Source organism: Mustela putorius, unplaced genomic scaffold (assembly GCF_011764305.1).
Source record: "Mustela putorius furo isolate JIRA1106 unplaced genomic scaffold, ASM1176430v1.1 tig00000107_pilon_pilon_pilon, whole genome shotgun sequence".
NCBI classification, from domain to species: Eukaryota; Metazoa; Chordata; class Mammalia; order Carnivora; family Mustelidae; genus Mustela; species Mustela putorius.
In genome coordinates this window covers 2,019,260-2,043,779 of record NW_025421284.1, presented here as the reverse complement: position 1 = coordinate 2,043,779, position 24,520 = coordinate 2,019,260, and the positions used below count along the sequence as shown (strand labels likewise).

The 24,520-nt window shown below is 48.6% G+C and overlaps 1 protein-coding gene across 1 annotated transcript in view; it reads left to right on the top strand.

The window, feature by feature from the left end:
- Positions 1-1,674: 1,674 nt before the first annotated feature.
- Positions 1,675-24,520, top strand: part of ADAMTS16 (ADAM metallopeptidase with thrombospondin type 1 motif 16) — a 148,315-nt gene continuing 125,469 nt past the window's right edge. The window contains exons 1-3 of the mRNA XM_004768380.3: positions 1,675-1,806; positions 1,891-1,996; positions 8,939-9,264. Of these exons, the coding sequence (XP_004768437.3) occupies positions 1,675-1,806; positions 1,891-1,996; positions 8,939-9,264 (564 nt within the window). The remainder of the gene's footprint in view (positions 1,807-1,890; positions 1,997-8,938; positions 9,265-24,520) is intronic.

The following is a 24,520-nucleotide window of genomic DNA, read 5'->3' as shown; positions in this document are numbered from 1 at the left end:
GTTCGAGATCTGTATTTCTCAAGCACGTGAGGCCCTGGACAGAAGGAACAGCAGCCTCCTGCCTAACCCAAGCCAGACCCCGAGGCCTGCCCAGCCACACCAGCCTCTGGTTCCCCTTGGGGGAGCTCCTTGTCTGGAGCTGCAGGAAGGGGAGGTGACAGGTGTTTTGAAGACCACCCCCGATGCAGCCCTTTTCATAAAACTGTTTTCATTTTAAGGAGTGTTTTCAAATAAATGAATATGAGAGAAAGAGAGAGAGCCTGCGAGCCGGGTCACTGCTCAGCCTGGGGGCTCATCTCTCCAAGCCCCAGATATCTGGCACTTCCAGACTGCCAGCGGTCAGAAGCCCCGACAGGCTCAAAGCTGGCTGGGCAACGGAAACCAGAGACGCCAGTCACTCTTTCCCCCTCCACTTTCCGCTCCAAATGTGCAAAACCCCGCAAATCTGGAATAAAGTGAATGGGAGGGACACTGGAACCACAGAAAGAGGAGCCCAGCCCTCCAGGGCCTGCAGGAGGTATGCGTTCAGGGAGGAAAGGGGCAATCAGTGGAGCACAGTGACCACAGGCGATGCAGGTGGGGAGAACACGCACCGGCACAGGTGTGCACGCCCACACAGGTAAACACACACAGGTGGGTACTGGGGCGCATCCGCACTCACATTCAAACACACACACACATGCGTTCACACACACCATCACAGGACACTGTGCTTACTGCCAGATCAGGGCTTAAGCCCCTGGGGCTCCCTGGGCCCTTGCAGCCCTGACCCCCAGCGGGGCTCACAGGGATCCCCACCCCCAAGGCCTCCTAATGGATTGGCTACACTCGGATTCTCAGCAGCGGGGGCACACAGGCTCTTCAGGGCGGGTGGCCCGGGGCCAGGAGCGCCTGGACATCCCAGGACTGACCAGGAGACAGACATGGCTTCTTCGACCCCCCTGCCCTCCCATCACCTCCGGTGCCCAGAGCTACACCGCTTGTGCATACCCAGAAGACACACCAGGCTCTGGGCGCCTCCGCTGTCCCGCACTTGATCTCCCACTGGAGCGGGAGGGGCAGGCCAGTGGGGCCCAGGCGCCGCCCAGCCCGCTCAGCCGCGGCAGGTGTCTGGCCCTGGGGGTGCGGGCCGGCCGGGCAGTCCCTGCGCGGGGCTGCGCGACTGCAGGTTCGCGGGCACCTGCGGGGTGGCTTCTGCCGCTCACATTCCGAGCCTCGGGGCCACCGCCCAGCCGCAGGGATCCTCCCCAGCCGCCCTCCCGTCGGTTTCACCCCGCCGCCCGCTTTCCTCGGCCTCTGCCCTCCCCCCATCTCTCCCCTCCTGCCCTCCCCCCCTCCCCTCCTGCCCTCCTCCTCCGGCTCCCCGCCCCCCGCCCCGCCAACTCCTCCTGCTCCCTCGTCTCCTCCCCTCGTCGCCGATCCTCGCCGCCTCCCCTGCGCTCCCTCCTCGCCCGCCGCTCACCCACGCTGCGGGCTGGTGCTCCGCCGCCGCCCCCGCCGCCGCGGCCGCCCCTCCGCCCCCCGCGCCGCCCCGAGCCGCCGTGATAACCCCGCGCGGGCGGCGGAGGCGCCGCGGGAAGCTGCTGCGCGCCGGCCGGCCCGGGTCCTCGGTGCCCACTTGCAGCCGCCGGGCCGGGGCCATCCCGCGGGCCCCGCCACCTGGAGCGCCCCGGGATGGAGCGGCGCGTTCTCCTCGCCGGGACGCCGCGCGGGCGCGGGGCGTGGGGCGCGAGGGGCGGCGCGGCCCTGCGGGTGCCCGGCTGCGCGGCGCTGTGCGTGCTGCTGCTGGCGCAGGTGGCCGTGCAGGTGAGTCCCCGACGGCGCGGGCGGGGTGCCCGCGGCTCCCCGGCGGCAGTCCGGTCTCACCGAGGTGTGGCCGCTGTTTTCCAGCAGGCACCTGCGTGCTCCGTGGGACCCGCGCTGACCTCGCCGGGGAGCCCGAGCGTCTGGCGTCCTCCAGGCTCCGCGGCGCGGCCGGACTGGATGGAAAAAGACGGTAAGTCTGCGGGGAAGAGGGGCTCCAAGTCCTCCGCAGGTAGCGCCGGCTTCCCAGGTGCAGCGGGTGACCCTACCTCCGGGTGACCCTACCTCCGGGTTGACCCTACCTCCGGAACTGGCCCCGGACGCTGCCTCGCTTTCCCGCCTTCCAGCGAGCGCCGGGGCGTCGACCGACTCCCACCAGGCTGGTCGGGGCTCCCTGTGAATCTCCGACGCGCACCGGCGTTATTGCCGCGAGCGGTAGGCGGAAAAGCAAGGAATACACACTCAGTAAGAACATTTAAAAAGCAAGGACTACCTCCAGAGGTTTTACTATTTCATGCATTCTGGAAATTAGAAAGCTCATACTCCTCCTCTCCCCACCCCTCCGCCCCCTCCTGATCCTCCTCAGGCTTTTTAAGACTATTTATTTACTTGACACAAAGAGAGAGAGAGATCACAGGTGGGCAGAGAGACAGGTAGAGAGAGAGGAGGAAGCAGGCTCCCCGCGGAGCAGAGAACCCCATGTGGGGCTTGATCCCAGGACCCTGAGATCGTGACCCCAGCCGAAGGCAGAAGCTCAGCCCACTAAGCCACCCAGATGCCCCCTCCTCAGGCTTTTTAAATTGAAGCCTGTCTGATACCCTGACTACAGAGCAGGAGTCGGGAGCAAGCCGTTTTTGCTCAGTACTGACGGTGTTAGCATGAAAGTGGGTATTCTTGGGGAGTTGGGACATCATTGAAATATAGTGCATGGGGGCGCCTGGGTGGCTCAGTGGGTTAAAGCCTCTGCCTTCCGTCCTGGGATGGAGCCCCGCATCGGGCTCTTTGCTCGGTGGCGAGCCTGCTTCCTCCTCTCTCCCTCTCTGCCTGCCTTTCTGCCTACTTGTGATCTCTGTCAAATAAATAAAATCTTAAAAAAAAAAAAAAGAAATATAGTGCATGGGACGGGTCATTAGCATTTGGAGACATGCTGGGCAATGCCCATACCTTCCGCTGTGATTTGTCACACAAGTCTGATCGGTTTGCAATGTGTGATTTTACTCGTGCTGTTGGCAAGTGGCGATTGCCATTTTCACTTGTCCTGGGGATGGTTGTCTCTGCCCTCAGCCGCCTTGGATGAAAGGGAAGGCAGGTGTGGGATGTCAGCTGCTGAGCTCTATCGTTACAATTGTTTCATATTAGCCCTTGGCAACATTTCCAACAAGTGTTAGTATTTTAGAGGAAGAACAAGATTTGAGGATCCTAATGTATTTTCAGAAAGTCTAAAAAAATGCATAACAAACTTTTTAATATAGTTGTCGTATAAAGACAGGAATCTGACACATGCATTAGCTGTTTGAATAAAGTCCTGCTGAAGGAGGGCACGGAGGTCTGTAAGCACTGCGGGAGGCGGGGATCGCGGAACAGAAGACCTTACGGACCAGCAGAGGGCGCTGGGTGTCAGTAATAGGAAACCCTTAGAGGTCACTTTCTGCTCTGTAATTGCTGGAGAAAGTTAATTATCAGTCTATGTAAAGGTCATCTTCTTGGGCTTGGCCTTGTCTTCTTTCATGTTTCTCTCAAGGTGCATTCCACAATATAATTATCCATATTGGATTTTTCCCTCCACACGCAATTCTGAAAGAAGACATTTTTTTGTAAAAATTCTAGTTTTCTAAAATCATGGAAATTCCTGAAAGTCTCAGGAGATTTCTCAGAGGACTGTGTCGCATTTTATAAAAAATACTTTTTCTTTAAGGTAGAAGCAATATAGACAGAGAACCTTTTCCAGAAGGAGAAGGCAGAGCCTTCCTGCCCAAGTGAGCTTCCCCTGCTCCTCGCCAGGACAGACTCCTGTGAGGTAGACTCCAGCCTGGCTGGCGTGGGGCTCGGATCACCTGGCATCTAGGCTGGTGTCACACGCCGAGTGTTGCCAGGACAACCACATACCTCACTTGGTCAGAAACTGGAGGGGAAGGTGTGAGCCATCATCAGAGCAGTCCTAGCTTAGTGGACACACTAAGCCCCCTACCCACCTTCTGTGTGTTGGAGGTCTTTATTTTTTTTAAGATTTTATTTTTTTAGTGTTCTAAGATGCATTGTCTATGGACCACACCCAGTGCGCCATGCAGTCCGTGCCCTCCTTAATACCCACCAAAGGCTCACCCAACCCCCCATCCCTGCCCCTCCAAAACGCTCAGTTTGTTTCTCAGAGTCCAGTCTCTCATGGTTTGTCTCCCCCTCCAATTTACCCCCATTCACTTTTCCTTTCCTTCTCCTAATGTCCTCCATGGTACTCCTTATGTTCCACTAGTAAGTGAAACCATATGATAATTGACTCTCTCTGCTTGACTTATTTCACTCAGCATCATCTCCTCCAGTCCTGTCCATGTTGATACAAAAATTGGGTATTCGTCCTTTCTGATGGAGGCAATTGGAGGTCTTTAATGATAAATGGCCAAGTGGAGAAAGTGGGTTTCACTAAAGGGCTTTCATTGATCTTACCGGGAGAAAAGAGTCAGCTCAGTAGGTTCCTTGTCTCCCTGTAGAACAGTAGAGCCCAGGTGCACTTTATGTGACTGCTGGATATCTAGGCATCTTTTATACAAATGGATTTTGGAATCACTCTTTATGGTCAGAAGGTTATTTCATGCATAATTCGGGCTGTGATTGCCAGTTTTCCTGTGTCTGAAGCAGTTCAGCAGCGGGAAAGACAATGCTCTCTGTTCCTTTTTTTTTTTTTTTTTTCTTTTCTGCCCTCTATGCTTGATGCCACAACAGAAAACTAAACTATTTTCAGACATTAAGTACGCCCGTTTCATTTTGGCTGATTCAGAATTGTTTTTCCTTAGTGGGAGATTTTAATGCTTTTCTTCCAGATTTGCCTTTAAAAAATAAATATAGTGGCTCTTGTTGAGAGCCAAGAGATATCACATATTTGTTAGCGTTTGATTCTAGACTAAGTTACGCTTCCAAGGCAAGGTTTAGAAGTTCTCTAGAAAGGGGTTTCGTCGTACAAGGTTTAGAAGTTCTCTAGAAAGGGGTTTCGTCGTACATAATAGAACTTTTGTTTCTGTGTGTGCATTGGAAAATTGTATTGATTTGCTCTCAGACATTCGGGGAATGTGAGACAGGGTTGTGTCTTTCAGATGCACCTGTGGGGTGCTTGTCAGTCTTTAACGACGACGGGCTTTTGGAGCCCGGATTGAGGACTTTTCTGGTTCTCATGGGGTAAACACTCACAAGGTGGCTGCTTCCAAGCTATGGATGTGATGTCACTGAGTGCTGGGGCAGGAGGCAAGGTGCAGATCTGCTCTCTGCAGCTGCTGTGAACCTGCCCTGCGTGCTCAGGCGATCTGTACCTCACGCATTCACTGTGAAACCAGGGTATTTTTGGACTTGAGGTTGTGGTCCGAAAACCTCTTGAAATCGAGGAGCTTGGGCCACCAGCTGGAGCAGCCATATGTAAAGTTTTCCTCCTGAACCAAGGGTGTAAAGGACATAGGTCTTGCCTAAAGGATTCTCAGACAGGAGTGCCTGGGAGGCTCAGTCCCTTAAGCGTCCAACTCTTGACTTCAGCTCAGCTCACGATCTCAGGGTTCTGGGGATTGGGCCCTGCACCTGAGGCCATGCTGGGCGGGGAGCTGGCTTGACACTCACTCTCGTCCTCCTCCCTCCCTCCCTCGGCCCCTCCCCCAGCTCTTTCTTTGGAGCATGCTCCCTCTAGTTCTCTCTCTTCAAAATAGGTAAATAAAACCTTTAAGAAAAAGGTTAAAAAAATAAAGGATTCTCAATGATTAGGACTCACACTATCTTTTTTTTTTCTTGAAATCATGAGCCAATTTTTGTGGGGATTATAATATATTATACGCTCAAAAATTAATGTTTTCAGTCTATTACAGTTAGGTATTGATTTATTTCCAGATAGCAACAGGACTATGACGAAATGTGATGCTTATTTTGTTCATCCGTTGAGTTCTTCAGTGGTGAGCTTTTTCACATTCACTTACACATACCCAAGAATACACATTTGATAGAAAGGACTGTTGTGGGACTAAATCCAGACCCCCTCACCTCGGCGATATGACCATTTTGTCCCTGGAGTCTGTCCCGTGCACTGAAGACTGTAGCAGCCTCTCTGGATGGGGTCCGTAGATCCCAGGAACACCACTGTCCCCCTCCCACTCCGTGGCAGAGGGAGATGTCTCCAGACATCTGTCTCCTGGGGTGTGGGAGGGGAAACACTCTGGTTGAGAATCAGTAGACTAAATTGAAAAAACGGGTCTTCTTCAATCACAGGTTCACTTCCTCATTCTTCGGAACCAATTGTCATTGGTCATGAAGTGTGGCTTCGCTATTTGTGGAGCCGGTGGCCCGGGGCCAGCCTCTACCAGTCCTCCAGAGCGGATTGTTACTTTCCTTTAAGTTTGGCAGAGCTGGTCACTGAAAAATGAGATGTATAAAGTTACAGGGAAATAAGTCCTTTTAAAAACAAAATTAAAACATGCAAATCTCATCCCTCACATTTTTTGGCTCTTATCTGCTGCGTGTGTCCAGGTGTGCTACTGGGCAGCTCTTCCACACTCCGTGTTGAGTGACATCACGTTGGTGCCGGAGATCAGCCACGGTGGGGAATAGGCAAATGCGGTAACGCAGGCCGTTTATTTTTTTCCCCTGAGATAACAGGTCGTCTAGCGTTTATCAATAGGACCCTGTATATGTTTATGTAAAAGAGCCTTATCAGTCACTATTTTGAGAGTAGATACTCTATGTCCCCTCCAGATAAAGGAAGCATGTTATATGTTCTCCAAAACAAGGTCCTAAGAATATGGCTTATATCATCTGGAAACAATTTGGTTTTTTTAAGTGGTAATCATCTTTTTATGTTTTAATTTGCTGATTAGCCAGTGTTTGGAAGACTCCACAGCCCCTGTTGGAATGGACACGGACTTGGAGTGAGGGGGAGAGGGTTCCCCTTAAAGCCCTGGGCGGCATGGTGACTGGGCAGCAAGGCCACGTGCACCAGCCTCCCGCCTCGGTCCAGGAAGCTGGGGATGCAGAAGGCAGTGGGGGATCCCAAGGTGGAAAGGCAGGCGTGCGTCCCCTGTCTCTCAGCGTGGCCCGGGACAGGCTGCAATCCCAGGCTTACCCCAGACGAGCAAACCCCTGACTTGCCTCCCCCTTTCTCCTGCTGCTGCGCACAGTTTAAGCAGGTTTGTTTCATTTTCCTGGTTTCCCAAGTAAAACAGGAAAGAGGCCCAATGCATTTTGTCCTCTGGGACACAAATGCCCTGCTTCGCTGTAGATTTTGATGGTTGGCTGTCACGTGGTCTGTCCCAATGTGCTGTCCGTGGTACCTGCTGATCCCTGCATGGCAGGACCGGGCCCCTGGGGTCGGAAATCGAAGCTCTTGCCCAGAGGACACAGCCTCCCTGGAATTGCTGAGGCTGGAGCTGAGCCTTTGGTTATCCTGCCACGGGATCGGTTTTGCCTCTGGGCCTGGACACGCACCCGCCATCGGCTTCGGCATGGGGGAGCTCCCGACAGGACCTCACCACCAGAGGCCTGCTCTGCCTCTCCCAACCCACCACGGTCATTTCTGACTGGCGCTGGCTGCCTGCTTTGTTCCAACGTGAACTTTCCCTGTCCCTGACGGCACAAGGACCTATGGACAGACACTGCACTGAAACAGATTGGTTGTAGAGAAAACCTCACTTCTCCTGAAAAAAATAATTTCCCAAATACTGCTTATTTCTGACCAAATGTCATCTCTGTGTTTTACCTTATGACTCCCAGAAGAATGAACAAGTCGCCCGGAGGCAGGACAGGGCCCCTGTTATGAGCCTATCACAGGCTCCTGACGGCACATTTTGTAATGAAAGGAGCTATAAAGCGTCCTTCTGTGCTTTCCACAGAGAGGGAGACAACTTGGATGTATGCCAAAGCCACACTGGGACATCATCAGCTCCTGATGCCCTGCAAGCCTGTGGGTGCCCTGCAATCAGACAGCCCCTTATTGACATCAGAAAAAAAAATATGTATTTGAATGTGTTTTTGACTAGCATACTATGAATCGGAGTGGGCAGGAGACCATGGTGCACATTGAGGAAGACCTTGAGTGGTGAACTCCAATGACGTGCCAGAAACTCGGGCCAGGAAGAGGTTGGGCGGTGGTTTCAGTGGGAGCAGACTGTGAAGGAAACATTAGCATCTGGAATATATCTGCATACGGTTTGTAGGATTCTTTGATTTAACAGTTAACTATTAAAATATTAAACATCAAGGAGTGTCCATCATAATTGTCTTTTTTTTTTTTTGAAGATTTTATTTATTTATTTGACAGAGAGAGATCACAAGTAGGCAGAGAGGCAGGCAGAGAGAGAGAGAGGAGGAAGCAGGCTCCCCGCTGAGCAGAGAGCCCGATGCGGGACTCGATCCCAGGACCCTGAGATCATGACCTGAGCCGAAGGCAGCGGCTTAACCCACTGAGCCACCCAGGCGCCCCATAGTTGTCTTTTTAACTGCTTTCGGAGAAATGGTTGGTATTTTGAAGCTAAAATTTCTTGTCAGCACAATGAAGATTTTTGTAAAAAAACAAAAGAATGACTAAAAGAATATCTAGAGCCATGAATGATTACATGTTATCATGAGTACAAAGTAAAATTTATGAGATATAATCCTAGAGGTCTGTTTTCAGTTTTCTTTGGCCTATGATCCAGTTTTCTTTTGGAGTGCCTAGATATTGCCGGATTGGAAATAACACATTCTGGGGGCAGTGGAGACTTCCCTAAAGGCCACTTGGAAGATTTTCACTCCTGACTCTGGTTGTTTGCATCTTACAGTGTGGATCTGAGGTCAGCTTGATGCTTAAATTTCCTACCATCTTTTCTTACCAGGCGGAAGTGTCATTACATCCTGTGACTCCCTGAGTCTTTCCAGAACCCCACACGTACTCAGCCTTACTCTCTTTGTCTTTCAGAATATGACCTGGTGTCTCCCTATGAGGTTGACCACAATGGAGACTATGTGTCCCATGAAATCACGCGCTCTCGGAGGAGGAGGAGGGGGCTGGCCCCGCTCATGGTGGAGTCTCTCCACCTTCGGCTGAAGGGCTTCAGGCACGACTTCCACGTGGAGCTGAAAGCTTCCAGCAACCTCATGGCTCCCGGATTTATGGTGCAGACCCTGGGGAAGGGAGGCACTAAGTCCGTGCGCACCTTCCCGCCCGAGGATTTCTGTTTCTACCAAGGCTCCTTACGATCCCACAAAAACTCCTCGGTGGCTCTCTCAACGTGCAGAGGTTTGGTGAGTGCAGCTTGGGTGCCCGTGGTGTGTGAAAGGGGAGGGGGTGCAGTTTCCCTTCAGGGATTGTAGCTGGTTCTGTTATCATGGCAGGACAGATCTCTTCGGTCTGTAAAAGCAGGAGGAAATCGCCAAGTAATGCTGTCTGAAATAGGTCTGTCTGCCTCTGTTGGCGCATTTGGCGGCAGTGCCCGCGCCCAGACTTACGTTGTTGTTTTTACAAGAACCTGGGAAGAGCCCCAGCGTGAAGATTGCTCTTCGAACGCACGGCCAGGTCTGATGTCACGAACTCCCCAGGGGACGGTTCCCCCATAGCTTACTGGCCCATTGCTAGTGCTGCAGAGATGTCTTCGTTCCAAATAGAACAACAGTGCAAAACTGACTGGCCAGCTGGATTGTTTGATCAGGTGCTTGGAAGCACTTTGGAAGGGTGTGTTGAGGATCACATACTTAGAGATCATGGTGTTTGCCCAAATGCGGTGATGAATCCAGAGCCAGGCAGTCCAAATCTCGTGGGACCAATGATTCCTTGGTACTTCCCCGTTTTCTTAGTATCTAATGTAGACACTGAACATCACTTGAAAGCTTCCAGTGATCCCATCTGTTGGGGCCCTATAGTGAGGAGCATCTGGCCCCATTGAGAAGATGCCTGCCTTCCTCAGGCTACCCCAAGCCAAAATCTTAATGCCTTGTCTTTTAGTTTTCTTAAAATATTTCCATATTTTTAGGGAAGAAAACCTTAGTGGATACTTAGAGTCTTGAGTACATAAATCGGTCATACACGGATGAATGAGACATGATTTAGTTAGCTGAGCAAATGTGTGTGGCCAAAATCCTTTAAGGTCTTGACCATAGTAAAGTTCTGGAAAATAAATTTTTGAATATTTATTACATTTCTAGAAGATGCCTTCAGTCTATCTTAAGTGTCTTTCTCTCTTTGGAAAGAGGGAATTCAGACTCTGCATCTCAGAAGGATTTTGTGCACAGGTGTGTGGACTTTGGATGCTGAAGGGGCATTCCTAACCAGACCCTTCAAATACTATGTATATGCAAATGCTAAATCTCGTTACAATTTTTCAAAAAGATATTAACACCTGCTTTTCAAGGGAATTGGAAGTGGGTTGATTCCACGTCTACTCTAATTTGTAAAGGGCTTTTGATTGGAGAATGGTTACAACAGGGTTTTGCCAATGACACGGTGGCGGTTATTTAGCATAAATTTTAGGACTGAAGACAATGTGGCTGATTTCTTCCATGTTCTCCCAAGAAAAACAGATCTTCCTTAATGAAAGGGCTAGAACTCTTCATATAAGCACTAAAGGAAGGGGATCTCTTCCTCGGCTTCCTTTCATGAAGGCTCACACTGGAAATGGAAGCCATCTGTGCTGTAGGGAGGTGTGCCATGCCTGCAGAGCTCGTAGACTTGGATCTGTTTGTGAGATTGGGCGAGGTGCTTCCCGTGAACCCAGCAGGGGTCCCGGCTTACTGAAGCCGGGGTCTCTGTGAGCCAAGGTCTCCCTCCCCATGGCTGAGCCCTGCCCTGGACTCTGTCCCAGGAGCAGCAGCTCGAGATTTCTGGTTCTCTTTGATCTCCATGGGAGTTAATGGTGCAAGTCATACGTGACAACTACACGTGAGATAAAGAAGTGAAAAGGAACAGAAAAAAAAACAAAACTTCTCGGATAATGAACCCTGGAATTTAATATTCTGGTCACTGGACTAGAAATCTGTATGCTTTCCCCATTCATCTGCCAAAGGCAGTTCATCCACTTTCACTGATGCTTTGTCTGTGGATGATCACAACAGAAATGATTGCAGCCACACTTATGACTGTGGGGTTCAGGGGCATTTGCTATGTGATAGGACAAATCAGAGGCATTTTAAAGGAGAAAAAGGGAGAATGAGAAGTCCCCTTTCTTTAGCCCGATAATAAAAATACAGAATGGGAGCATCCCTCGAGTAGCTGTCAGGTCCTTTGTTTCTGTCTTGGTTGATGGCTCCCCAGTTGCTCATCTATCAAATCTCTTAAGGTATGAAGAGAAATGACATGTTTTTACATTAGAGGATGGCTCCGTTTCTGTTCTTACTGTTCTTGGGGTTTTTTGGTGTTTTTGTGTTTTTTTTTTTTCCTTTGGGGTTTTGTTTATTTATTTTTTTGGTTCTAATTAAGTCCCAGGTTCATCTCAATTAAGCTTTTTTCTTCTCCTCCTCCTCCTCCTTCCCCTCCCCCTCCTTCGCCCTTCCCCTCCCCCTCCCCCCTCCCCCTCCCCTTCCCTCATCTTCCTCCTCCTCCTCCTCCTCCTCTCCCTCTCAGAGTTTCTGGTTGACCCAGCTATTTGCTGGAAGTCAGGTGCCCGTAGAATTCTCTTTGGTTTGACCTGTTGTCTCTCACACACCTTTGTAGATCCTAGCAGAGAAAGCATTTGGAATACAAGATCCTTGGGAAGGGAGAAAAATAAAAATCTATATCCTAGTCTCCTGGTTTTATCTGCAGTACGGAAGTCGTAAGCTAAAGTGTATCGCTTGACTGAGGGTTTCACACCTTCAGGTAGAGAGCACGGTTGACTGTTGTGAGACAATGTGATTTCTGATGGGCAGGTAGGTACTAATTTTTACAAACATTTTCTGATGCACAGTTTTCTCCCGTGGTTCTCAGCTTTTGCATTGGGAAGCACTTTGCTGTAGTTCTTTAAAAACAAATATGAGGAACACCATCAAAGTTAAGAGCTGATGGCTTTATTTATAGTAAACAAATATTCTTGAAAACTAAAATGAGTGCTTCCCTAAGGGTCTTGCGAATAATGAATGTGCTTCAGACCTGTGTTGTCTGATGAGAGAGGCAGGGAATGGGCAGTGCCACTACAGGGATGAAATAGGACACATCTGGATACCATGAGGGGCAGAGAGAGCTGGCGCCCTGCCTTGCTGGGAGGGGGCAGCATCTCTGTAAGGTTCTGGCGTAGTTTTGTCCAGCTGAACCCTCACGGTAGAATCGAGGTGTAACGCCTGGCGGAGGAGGCATAGACTGTCCCAGGAAAGCCTGTTAACATCTGTCAAGGTCATGGACTTCTCCACTGTACCATCCGTAAACCCTAGAAAGGCCTGTAACGTCATCCTGATAATTGCCACCAAGTACCTTGGCTCAAAGTATTTCGTATTTCACTAAATAAGATTATTTAAAAAAAAAAAAAAAAAAGGCAGTGAGTGTAATTCTTAAGTCTTTACCTAATTGATGTCACAGGTCTGTTGTGATCACCAGGCACAGGCACGTGAAGTGTGACACACGGCATGTGCCTTTCCAGAATGACTGCGTTAGTGACAGTGCAGGAAGCAGCGATGCCCAGGACAGTAGCAGAAGGTGCGACCTTAATTCACTGAGGACTTTGTGCCACGTGTTTGGCAAACAGCCTCACATTTGTTATGTCACCTAGCCTAATGACATGCCAACAAATAGGTTCTATTTTTTTAAAAGACAGCATTTTTGATATGTAATTCATACATCATAGAGAATCCCCCCCGCCCTTTGGCAATGTGTAGTTCAGTGGTTTGTAGTCTATTTGTACAGAATTCTAGAAGCCTCACCACACCTAATCCGAGACTCTGCATCACCCCAGAAAGAAACCCCTGACAGTCCCCATCCCCCCAACCCCCATCACTCCTAGACCCTAGTCATCTCACTTTCTGTCTCTATAGATTTGCCCAATATGGTAATTTCTCATAAAGGGAAGCGTACAACATGTGGTCTTTTGTGACTGGCTTCTTTCAGTCACAGTATAACGTGTTCATGCTTCATCCACATTGTAACACGTATCAAAACTTTATTATTTTGGGGCACCTGGGTGGCTCAGTCGGTTAAGCCTCTGCCTTCTGCTTGAGTCATGGTCCCAGGGTCCTGGGATCGAGTCCCGCATCGGGCTCTCTGCTCAGCAGGGAGCCTGCTTCCTCCTCTCTCTCTGCCTGTTTCTCTGCCTACTTGTGATCTCTCTGTGTGTCAAATAATAAATGAATAAATCTTTTAAAAAATTCATTATTTTTAATGTTTAATAACAACCTGCTATACATATATAACACATTTTTTTTTATTTATCTTTGCGGCAGTTGACAGATACTATTGTCTGTGTTCTTTCTGTTTGTTGCGACCCGTGCTGCTACTTGTGCACAGGTTCTCTTGGAGACACGCGTTTCCTTGCTCCCGTGTTTATACCCAGGAGTGTCATTGCTGGGTCCTCTGGAAATCCTGTGTTTAACATTCAGAGGAATTTCTAGCCCGTTCCACATTAGCTTTCCATTCTGTATCCGCCCAGCAATGTATGCGGACTCCGACTTCTCGTCCTGGCCAGCTCTTGTCCCCTCTTTCACCCCGAGCCGTCCCGGTGAGCAAAGCCGCAGCTCACGGTGGCTTGGCGCGGCCGGCTGCAGATCCCTGGGTGGCAGCGGGGCGCTGCCCCCTCCCGCTATGGTTTCCTTGCCGGTGTCTCCTTGCAGCACTTTGACGACGCGCTCCGACTGCGTCTTCACTTGGCTGTTCCTCAGGAGAAGTCGGCGGTTTATCTCCCGGCAGTTCTGCCGCGCATGGGAGCTAGGTGTTTTTGTTTTTCTTTTACGATTGTTCCAGGATTTTATTTTTTGTCTTTGTCTTTCTACATTTTACCGTGGTGTGGACGCGTGTGGGTGTCTGTGCTCCTCCTGCGGTAACCCCGTGATTCACACATTAGTGCACCTAATGCGGCGCTCAGTTCCCTTCATTTGTTTCTCCGTCTGGGAGTTTCGGTGATTTATCTTCAGATCCACTGTTCGCTGCTGGCCGCTTGAACCCGTGATGCTTCTGTAGTAACACCGTTCGGGAAGTTGTACTTTTTGACTCCAGAATTCCCATTTGGTTATTTATTTTTTTATAATTTCGCTTATTCTGTAACCCTTTAGGTGCAGTTCCCTTGGTTCTGTGACACGTTTATAATAGTTGCTTTGACATATTTGTCTGCTAAGCCCCACATCAGTGTCCTCTCAAAAGCAGTTACGGTGCCTGTCTGTTTTCATGTGGAAGGGTCACACTTTTCTGTTTCTGTGCATGTTTCATAATTTTCTGCTAAAAAAACACATTATATTTTATATAATAAAATAAATATAACTTATATATTATATTATATAAATAATATGATTTATATAAATAGAAATAAAATATGTTTTCTGCTAGAGAACATGTTCCAGGAACTCTGGAGATACTAGCCACACTCTGCTCCTCCAGGGCTTGCCTCTCCCTGTCGGTGGAGCTCTGGATGAAGGTGTGGGTGCCTGGTCTTCTCTGCCCCGCTTCCCGGCCTGCAGCCTGTATGTCACAGGAGAGCTGGTGCGGGGCTGTTCGGGCTTCATTATTCTCAGCCTGCTGGGCCTGGACTACAGCTTCCATTCTAAGGGTAGGGCCTGCCTGTAGGAGACAGACTGGTTCTCATGGCCATGACGGCTCATACAGTGCTTCTACAATATGGACCTAAGGAGAGGAGAGATGCTGGTGGCTTGTTCCTGCTTATATGAAAACGTAGTTCTAGAATGGACGTTTGCAGAGCAGGGAGCCTTTGTCTTCTTGGTGGCACAGGCCTGGCATAGAGCTCCCTCACACCCTGGGGGCAGGGGAAGTGTGTGACTAGACTATGGCTCAGATGTCACCAAATGCCACCATTCTTTCTGAGATTAAATTAAATTCAGTAGCTGATTCTCCACTCTTGATGCCTTTAAGAAAATTTACAGAGACTTTAAATGGCTCTGCTGTGGTGTGTGTGTGTGTGTGTGTGTGTGTGTGTGTGAAAGAGAGAGAGAGAGAGATTTTCAGGAATTAAATGATCATTTCACTAGAGAGCAGATGACCTCACCCCTCACACTTCCATCCAGGAAGTCAGTCTCTTCTGGATGCTGTTGTTAACACATTTTACAGATAATTGCCCAAGACCACTTTATTTTCCTCATTTTACAGATGACTCTTTGAAGAGTGGGATTTAGAGCCTTGGTAGCCTGAGTCGAGAACCAGCACTGCAAACCACAGAATTCTTGGGCTTTCCAGCATCACCAGGGTATTGCTGCCATACAGGGAACTGCAAAGTCATTTACATGAATTTTCATGACATCACCTTTGAATGTTCCCATAAGGGGTCATGATTTTCTCCTTCAGTTTCCATCTCAGGGCTACCTTCCTCAGCATGTGGTCCTCTCAGAGCTTAGGATCTCCATTTATACTGTAGCAGGGGCTTCTCTTAAATATATGTGGGTTCATTCCATAATCATTTATTCACAGGTTTGTGAGCTCTTCTAAAAACCTTGTTTCCCTTGTCTTTGTATCCCCAAGTTCTTGTTAACATAAACTGATTTATTTTTTTGCTTGCAATGAACCCTTACATTTCAAATTAACAAAAACATATTATATTTTCTCAACCTCTGTTTTGAGGTACAAATAACTATACAATTAATTTTAGAATTCATTTCATCTGATTTCTTTCCATGGCTAATTCCAAACACCTTGAATTTTCTGTTGAAGCTCATACTTTACTCAGAATTTTTTTAAAGAGGTATTTATGGATTTGTGAGCGAGAGAAAGAGTAGGGGACAGGGGCAGCGAGGGAGAGAGGCAGAAGCAGACTCCCTGTTGGGCAGAGAGCCTAATGCGGGACTCGATTCCAGGACCTAGAAATCATGATCTGAGCTGAAAGCAGATGCTTGCTTCACCGACTGAGCCACCCAGGTGCCCCTGGGTGAGAGATGGTTTCCTCAATACGGTTTCTGAGGAACTATTTTTAAAAACTCCTATTAGTCAGTACCGTTAATGAGTCTCCTTTAGATAAGTATGCTGTTGCATATGAGAGGATTAGATTTTCTTAAAGGATTTTAAGAAGTTCGGGGCTTGGATTATCATTTAGCTCCGCCCTCCATAGAGTATCAAGTCTGTCAGTTACGCGTGGCACAAAACCTGTGTGAGATTTTGCTCTTCCTCCTTACAGCATCATGTCTGTTAAAGCGTGATGCATAGGCTACATGTCACTTCTCCTAAAATCTAATTATTCTCTTGTTTTCAACGATGTTGGAAAACTTGTAAATGCCACAGTTCTCGCGTGTGTTTAAGAATTCCATCCCTTGGTTGGGGACTTACTCAGGGCCCTGGTTTGAACTGTCCTAGGTTTGATTCCCAACCTCAGACTCCAGGGAGTCTCTGGAAACTCCAGTCATTGAGAGCTTTTCTACAGCACCCAATAAATCCTAGGAAGCTGTCTGAAATATTGCCAGACTTTTAACTGACTTTGAAGAATGCCCTGGAACCAGGGAAATAAAGCAGGAGCAGAAGGGGGAAACCAACACAGGAGTGGTTAGAAGAGATAACAGGAATTTTTAAGAGCAGCGTCCTAATCCGGGAAACCTGGTGATGGCATAACCAGGTTGGAGATATGTCGGTCTTGGGAGGTATGTAATACAATTATAGAAAAACTAAGTTTTTTAGAGGAAGTAGGGCTAGAGTTGGTAGTTATTAGGAAATTGAAACGTGAGTGTGGGGAACCAAAAGAAAGCTCTGGATAATTATATATGTTTTTGCTAGTTCCTTAATAAGTATAGTAAGAGGTGCCTGAGTGGCTCAGTTGGTTAAGCATCCGATTTCAGCTCAGGTCATGATCTCAGGATCCTGAGATCGAGCCCCATGTTGGGCTCTGCACCTAGTGAGGTGTCTGATCAAGGCAACATTTAGAAAATCTTTCACACTCGAGGTGACCACAGATTTTTTTCCCTCTTAGCGTGCCATTCATTGTAAGCTAAAATGAGATGATTAAAGGATTTTAATTATAAAATCCATAGTTTTGTTCCACTTCCCTTTTTTCCAGATGACGACCCTGGGCTTCAGGGGTGTGCAACTGACATGACCAGTATTTCAAAGCCAGGTGGATTTTTCTTTTTTTTAAGATTTTTTTGAACCCTTTACCTTGACTTCATGCCAAACACAGATAATGATCCTAATATGGAAAAAGGAGCCAAATGGAATTACTTCAAACAGTGAAACTTCTAGAATAAAACATAGAAGATATTTGTGACCCTCCCCCCCCCAGATAGGCAACATTTTCTTAAATAAGACTTGATTGATTTATTTGACAGAGAGAGTGTGCAAGCACCAGCAGGGGGAGCAACAGAGGGAGAAGGAGAAGCGGACTCCGTAGGAGCAGGGAGCCTGCTGCAGGGCTCAGTCCCAGGACTCTGGGATCGTGACCTGAGCCGCAGGCAGATGCTTCACTAACTGAGCCCCCCAGGCACCCCAAAGCCAGGCGGATTGAGAGGTGTAGGACCCATGTGCTCAGATTCTCCGTCTGGTGACGTCTTCTCTAAACACACTGGATGCCATTACTTGTTCACATACTGAGGAACCAGTTGAAGGAGTGTGAATGTTGGAATTTGTGCCAGAGATTTTATGGATATAGTAACTGTGTCTTTGGTCTGCGATCTGGGCCAGGTAGCAGTGAGGAGAGGACAGATGACAGCCTTCCCTTGTGGCTGGAGTTCAGTATCCAGATGTCCCTGATCAGGAGGTGGGGGCTTCCCCGTCACCCCAAGAGCAGCCCTGATACAGACACTCATGGTCAGTAGAATATTTGCTGAAAGGATCAGCAGAAGGTAGTCATGTCCACAACCACCGGAGCAGGATGATCTGCCCGAACCAGCCAGATGGTTCTCTCTGGAGAAGAAGGAACGTGATCCCTGGGGTCATTTCCTCTGGGGGATGCTCCACGTCTGGCATTTTCTGGAGAACAAGGATATCCAAAGTCTGCTTTTGCGGGGAATGACTCTTCAGGAGCAAGCCCAGCCCTGTCTGGAGAGTAAAAGAGGAGGCCAGATGAAATCACGCTCTTTAAAGTAAGATCCTGCTGCCTGAGGCTCACCCAGAGCTGGAGGGTCTTTTGCTCCTTAAATGTCATTTTCCCTGACCCACACCTCGAAAACTGCCCGCCCTCCCCTCCCATATCCTGCCTATCCTCTCCCCTGCTGTGTTTTTCCTCGTCGTTACTGTTATCCGTATCATTGTCCGGTTAGCACACAGACACTACACAACTTGAAAAGAAAGAATTAAGGCGATGCATAAAGCAGATATTAATTGAAAAATTACAACGAGAACAGGAGAGCTTTGCAAGATAACAAAGGTAAGAAGCAGCTACTGCTCCTGGGGCTGAGGAAACTGAGCAAAGAAGTTATGGTTATTACCGTTCCTCAGCGAGGCCCAAACTCCTGAGCAGGAGCGGGCCGCTGGTGCTGGGCTCTTGGGGGGTGTGCTCGGCCTTCAAGTAAGCTGGGAACTGGAGCTGCTACTGCCTGGTGAGCGGGCTGACAGGCTCAGGAAGCACTGCGAGGTCCCCATGGGGCCGGCAGGAGGTCCAGACGGGGCCGGCAGGAAGTCCCCGGGGGGGGGTCAGGCAGGAAGTCCACGGGGGGGGGGGGTCAGGCAGGAAGTCCACGGTGGGGGTCAGGCAGGAAGTCCACGGCGGGGGGGGGGTCAGGCAGGAAGTCAGATAGGAGGTCCACGGGGCACAGGTAGAAATCCCGTGGGGGACAGAGAGGAGGTCCACCACAGGGCAGGGAGGAAGTCCATGGGGGAGCAGACAGGAGGAAGTCCATGGGGGGGAAGCAGGAAGTCCATGGGGGCAGGCAGGAGGTCCAGGGGAGACAGACAGGAAGTCCATAGTGGGGCAGACAGGAGTTCCACCACGGGACAGACAGGGGGTCCATAGGGAGCAGGCAGGAAGTCCATCCTCCTGTTCTTCCAGGATGTATCAGTTTTACTGGTTTGGATTCCTCTGTCCAATGACCGTGATCATCCTTTGTCCCTTTTTTTTTAAGATTTTATTTATTTATTTGACAGACAGAGATCACAAGCAGGCAGAGAGGCAGGCAGAGAGAGAGGAGGAAGCAGGCTCCCCGCTGAGCAGAGAGCCCGATGTGGGACTCGACCTGAGCGGAAAGCAGAGGCTCAACCCACTGAGCCACCCAGGTGCTCCAAAAAGTTACCAGTTTTAAAACAAAAATTAAATTAAACTAGGACAAAAGTAAAAAAGGTTCCATATGCTGTTACTCACCAGATTTACAGTGATGCTGAAATGGTTGGCTGCCTTTAGATTAAGAATGGTACTAAAATGACAGAGAACTTCAGTAGGCAATGATGTGATATCAACCACCCCAATTTTCTGTCATTGAATAATCGTATCTTCAACCCTTAAGACATTAGAAATTTAGAGCAAAACAAAACATGTAAAATGAAATGTAGTTTAAGCCATTGGTGATTTATTTTAGCATGTAAAATCTGGGAAAAATATTTGCCTTGAAGACCTTATGGTCATTTCATTCCATCACATGTTACATTTCCATTCGAGTATGTTATACATTGCATCTTTTTTTTCCCTAGGAGAAAAAATAGGTGCCTCTTTCTTTCTCTCTCTCTTTCTTTCTTTCTTTCTTTTCTCTTCCTTTTCTTTCTTCTTCTTCTTTGTTTTTGTTTCCCTGTGATAAGCCACATCTCAGATCACGGTTGCTGGAAATTCTTTGAGGACCTCCCGCACCCAGCAGTGCTCTTGGCCCATGGAAGGACTTGGATGGATGGGCAGAAGGATGGTGGATGGTTGGATGAATGAAAATGATGGATGGACGGACGGATGATGGATGAAGGACTGATGGATAGAGGGAGGATGCTGGGTGATGGATGGCAGATGAACAGGTGGATGGAGAAATGGACGGATGTTTGGACGGATGGGTGGACAGACGGATGACGGATGGACAGATGGATGAACAGACCTTCCGTAGACTTGTAGACAGTCGTTCCGTCTGTGCCGGCAAGAGTTCCTGTGTCCAGAGAGAGGGTGCAGTGACTGTGAAAAGCTCTCTCTGGCAACGGTTCTAAGTAAGTTTGGAAGACATATGTTTCCTGTACAATCACCACATGGACCTACGCCTGTCTCTTGGGCTCCTGGGAACATGCTTCCCCAGAAAGGAAGAGTAATGCCAGTGCGGTTCACATTCACGTAGTCTCGGGAAAGGCCCCCTGTCAGAGAGCACTTTTCCAGGTCTACCCATAGAGGAACTTCTCTCCTGACAGAGGGGATTTCTAAATAAATTTTAAATGTGGAACATTACAGTCCATCTGGGTGATGGGATATGATATAACTTATATAAAGTACAATTTGAAAAACAGTGGTTTGTCCCCCTCTTCGCTTTTTTTTTTTTTTTAATCTTTTGCTTGAACATAGGGACATGATTCTGTCTCTGTGTCTTGGACACCCGTCTGCGTTAGTTTTCAGGTGCGGGACGCGTGGGGCTGCTGTCACACCCGAGGATTTCTGGGGAACCGTGTTCTTCCACCACCTTGAAGGCACTGGAGGCAGCGAATTTATTCTGTATGAACGTTTAGGGATGAAAACCTGGCACTTACTGTAAAATAAGAGGGGAAAAAAGTTTCCATTTCTACTCCGTTAAGTCAAATGAATTAAATATTAAACATTAAACATTTAAACATTAAGCGTTTAAACCATTAAAGCCCCGGACAAAGCTAGTGAGCTCGCACCGGGGCTCCCACGGTTTCAGGGCCGTGGGAATTACCCTGGGAAACAAACGAGCAGAAAAACACAAACTCTACATGTGAGGCAAAATCTCTAGTTAGACAGACTTTCAGGAAAGAAGCAGAATAACACGATTGCTTAAGAGAACCAAATGGGAAATGTAGTGAACAGACACAGCCATTGGAGTCACCCAAGAGCTGCTCGCTTGGATTTTTTCCCATTTACAAGACTGAGGCTCAGGACTGTGCCCTTCTTTAATCTGTGACTAACACTGAGTCACCAGGTTGCAGGAGGATGGGGTGAGATGCCCTGTGGGTGAGAGCCCGCAGTCTGCAGCTCGGAGCGTGCTGTGCAGTAGGAGCTGAGCGGGATCTTTTCTCTCAGCCTCCCCCGTGATTCAGTGGGGAAATGTGGTTACTAAACGAACCAGCAACTACCTGCCCTCATTGCTGTGTAAGCAGGTTCAAGTCCAGTTGAGGAACTAGGAGGTGGAGTCACACTGACGCTCAGCAAAACCCCACAGATGAGACTTGAATAGAATCAGAATAGATTTCATTTATACAGAAACTTGCGAGTGACTTACTGAAAGCACTTGATAGGATCAAAGGACATATCATTTGAGAAACGATTTAAAATGCAACAGTATTGTTTATGCCATTTTTCAGAAGCATCATGGGTTATGCCCCTGCATTTCATTGTCCTTTCTCAATACCTGGGAGTTGCTTTGTGCTTCATAAGGTCTCATAAATGAGGAAAGTACCCAGGATAGCTGACATTTGGACTCTGTGTTGCCCCTGCAGCAGCCAAAGGAGCCATAAACCTCATTTTATTTGCAGAGTTTCTCTCTAACTGAAGCAGGGCGAGTTGTGATACTCCCGTTGCTGGTCCTCATTCGGTAATAAAACGGAGAGGGATGGGTTGCTGCATAATAAGCCAGAAGAGAAGCTACGTGATTTCACAGGCCAGTGACCAACTGAGATGTGCACGTGTGTGTGCAAGATTTGGGAGAATAAGTAGCCAATATTTAAATACGTAAGTGCTGTCCCGGGTAACTGAGCCATATGCAGAAACGTAGGTCATCGTGGGTTCCTTTCAAGCATCAATAATGTAAGTCAGCCTTTCCTTCACCATTCAGTATCATTCTGAATGTCGAATATCGCTTTGGTACATAACGTAATTACGTTTACTACATAGAAACTTTTCTGGGTCTAACGTCAATCATGTTTCCTACCTCTGCCTCCCGCAGTCCGGTCTGTTGTCCACCGGGAAGCAGCTCACGGGCTCACTCATTCAGATAAAATTGAACCTACCGATCCCCAGCACTTTCAAATCCCCTGTTTTCAACCCTTGGAAAGGAGAGTGAGGTGGGTGTCACGTCCTTCTCTACCAGAGGAACTAGAGCTGCTTGGTTTATGAGATTTTCAGAAGATAGCTAGTGCCCACAAATTTGAAATGGGTCCCAGGCTAGAGTCTTGGAAGAACTGAATCCCCAGGTTATAGGGGCTGCCGGGGCTTTGAACGGCAACAGTTTTCTCTGCATGCTGGCTCTAAATAAGGGTGCGTCATGCAGAAGTTTACCTTTCTATAGACTAATGAAAGCACTTCTTAACATTTATGTAAAATTTCAAAAACTTAAAACCCAGCTTCACCGCAGGAGTCCTATATGTGCACCCAGGGCTGAGAACTGAAGTCAGCTTCAGCCTCGCAGGAAGGCTCCACGTCCCTGGGATGTCTGTGCATCTAGGTGTATAGGAAACACATGGGGTGATGCGGGCACTGATGTCTTAAAGTGGGAAGCGTATTAGTAGGAATGATTTGATGATGTCCCAGACTGCAATTTATAAGTGTATATTTCCTAAAGGCCCATAAACTAAAGTCAGGTTGCTGAGTGGCAGTCCTCGGCTCCATGTAAACTGTGAATTACATTCGAGTTGTACACGAACACTGTAAAGAAAGTGCTGTTTATGCAGTAACAAGATCAGGAGGGAATATTCATTTGATCGAACGTCGATATCAAACCGGGACGGCGAAACACGGGGCATTCTGAGGCGGTGCCTCGTTCCGCTGTGTCCGTTGCAAATTAACCCTCCCATCCGGCCATTACTCACAGCTCGGATTTCACTGTCAGCCCGGGCACTGTGAAATGGATTCGATTCAGTGACTTGCAAGAGGTCATTTTGGTTTTGTCTTGGTTTCAAAGTCAACGCCAACCAACTCTGCCTTCTATAGCTTCGGCCCTGTTATCTGTCCTTTGTCAAAGCTGTGGTCTTTGGGTTCTTCCAGGCGGTGGCTTGGCCCAAACTCTGCTGTTGTGGACACAGGGGACATGTGGGGAGCCTTGTGGAGTCCCTCAGCGTAACCCTCAGTTTATCCTTACATGGGGGAAGACAGAGAGACATAGAAGTATCGGAAGAGTCTGGCTGCCATGGCCGTCGTGTCCCTGCTGTGGTGAGCACAGTCACCCAGTGCGTGTGGTGCCGTGATTCACCTTCCTCCACACCTTCTCTGTTGTCAAGTTAGTCATCTTCTTACAGCCCAGATCTTCAGCTCGGGCCGACAGTGGCCTCTGGTAATATTTTTTGCACAAGCAGACACATCCTTAGGCTTTGATTTGCTTGGTGGTTCTTAGGTTACGGTGGTTCCTCGATTCCTGGTGAGTGGAGAGCATGGGCCCTCAGAGGCTCTCCTGTAAACACGGTTGATCGCTGTTTTTTTCTTCTGGCCCACCCATTGCTTTTCTCCAACTCCTAGCCAGAGCTTAGGGGAAAATCGGAACCTGTCTTTCCTCTAAAACTCTGTGTACCCTGGTGCCAGTGTGTCATCATTTTGAAAAGGCCTGCTTGCAACCTCTGTTCCGTGTGGTTATGGAGCAAACCCATGGCAAACTCTGCTTTCCAGTGTACCAGGATGCAACCACTTAGGTTGTTGTAGGAACATGTAGGTTAAAGTACGCGCCAGTGATGTAATTTCATGGTTTTATGTGAAACGTGAAAATGGACCCATTATAGATAGGGAAGGTAGCGGATAAGCACAGACTGTACGCCAGGAATTTTTGCGCGCAGATTCACTGCATGCAGTACTACTGCATTTCACTGTGTTAACATCTCGAGAAGAGCTTTTATTCTCCTTTTGTGTAAGGGGAGACTGAGGATCTGCAAGGGTCAGAGCCTGGATTCTGAGACAAGATCGTTGGAGGGCACAACAGGTGAGGGCCTGCCACCCAGCACCCATGTTCCCAGCCAGGGCCATTACCTGTCTGTCCTCTGAGGTTAATTGACTGGGCAGCACTGGATCTTGGCAGGGCAAGAAGACCTTAAATATACAACACTTAGGTTTAATCACTTGGGTTCCTGCGTGGGGGGCAGCTTACAGTTCTCCACATCCTCACTCAGAAGGTCATGATTCCTCCTAAGAGTTCTGGAGGGCTTGTGTCTGTTATAGCTCGTGGTTTTTTAGCTCCCAAGACTATATAATTTAGCAGTAAAAAACCAGAAAGACAGACAGAGAGATGTAGAACATATGTCAGAAGCATTTTTTAATCCAAAATTAATCAAGGAAGGCTACAGAAGCCGCAGATCATAAGTCGTGTCTGGTCCCTTTCATGCAGCCCAGATCAACGCTGTTGGGCCCCATGCATTCCTCGTGGACACGACAGCAGTATTTCTAACAGCGCCATTTCCTTTCAATGTGTTTGA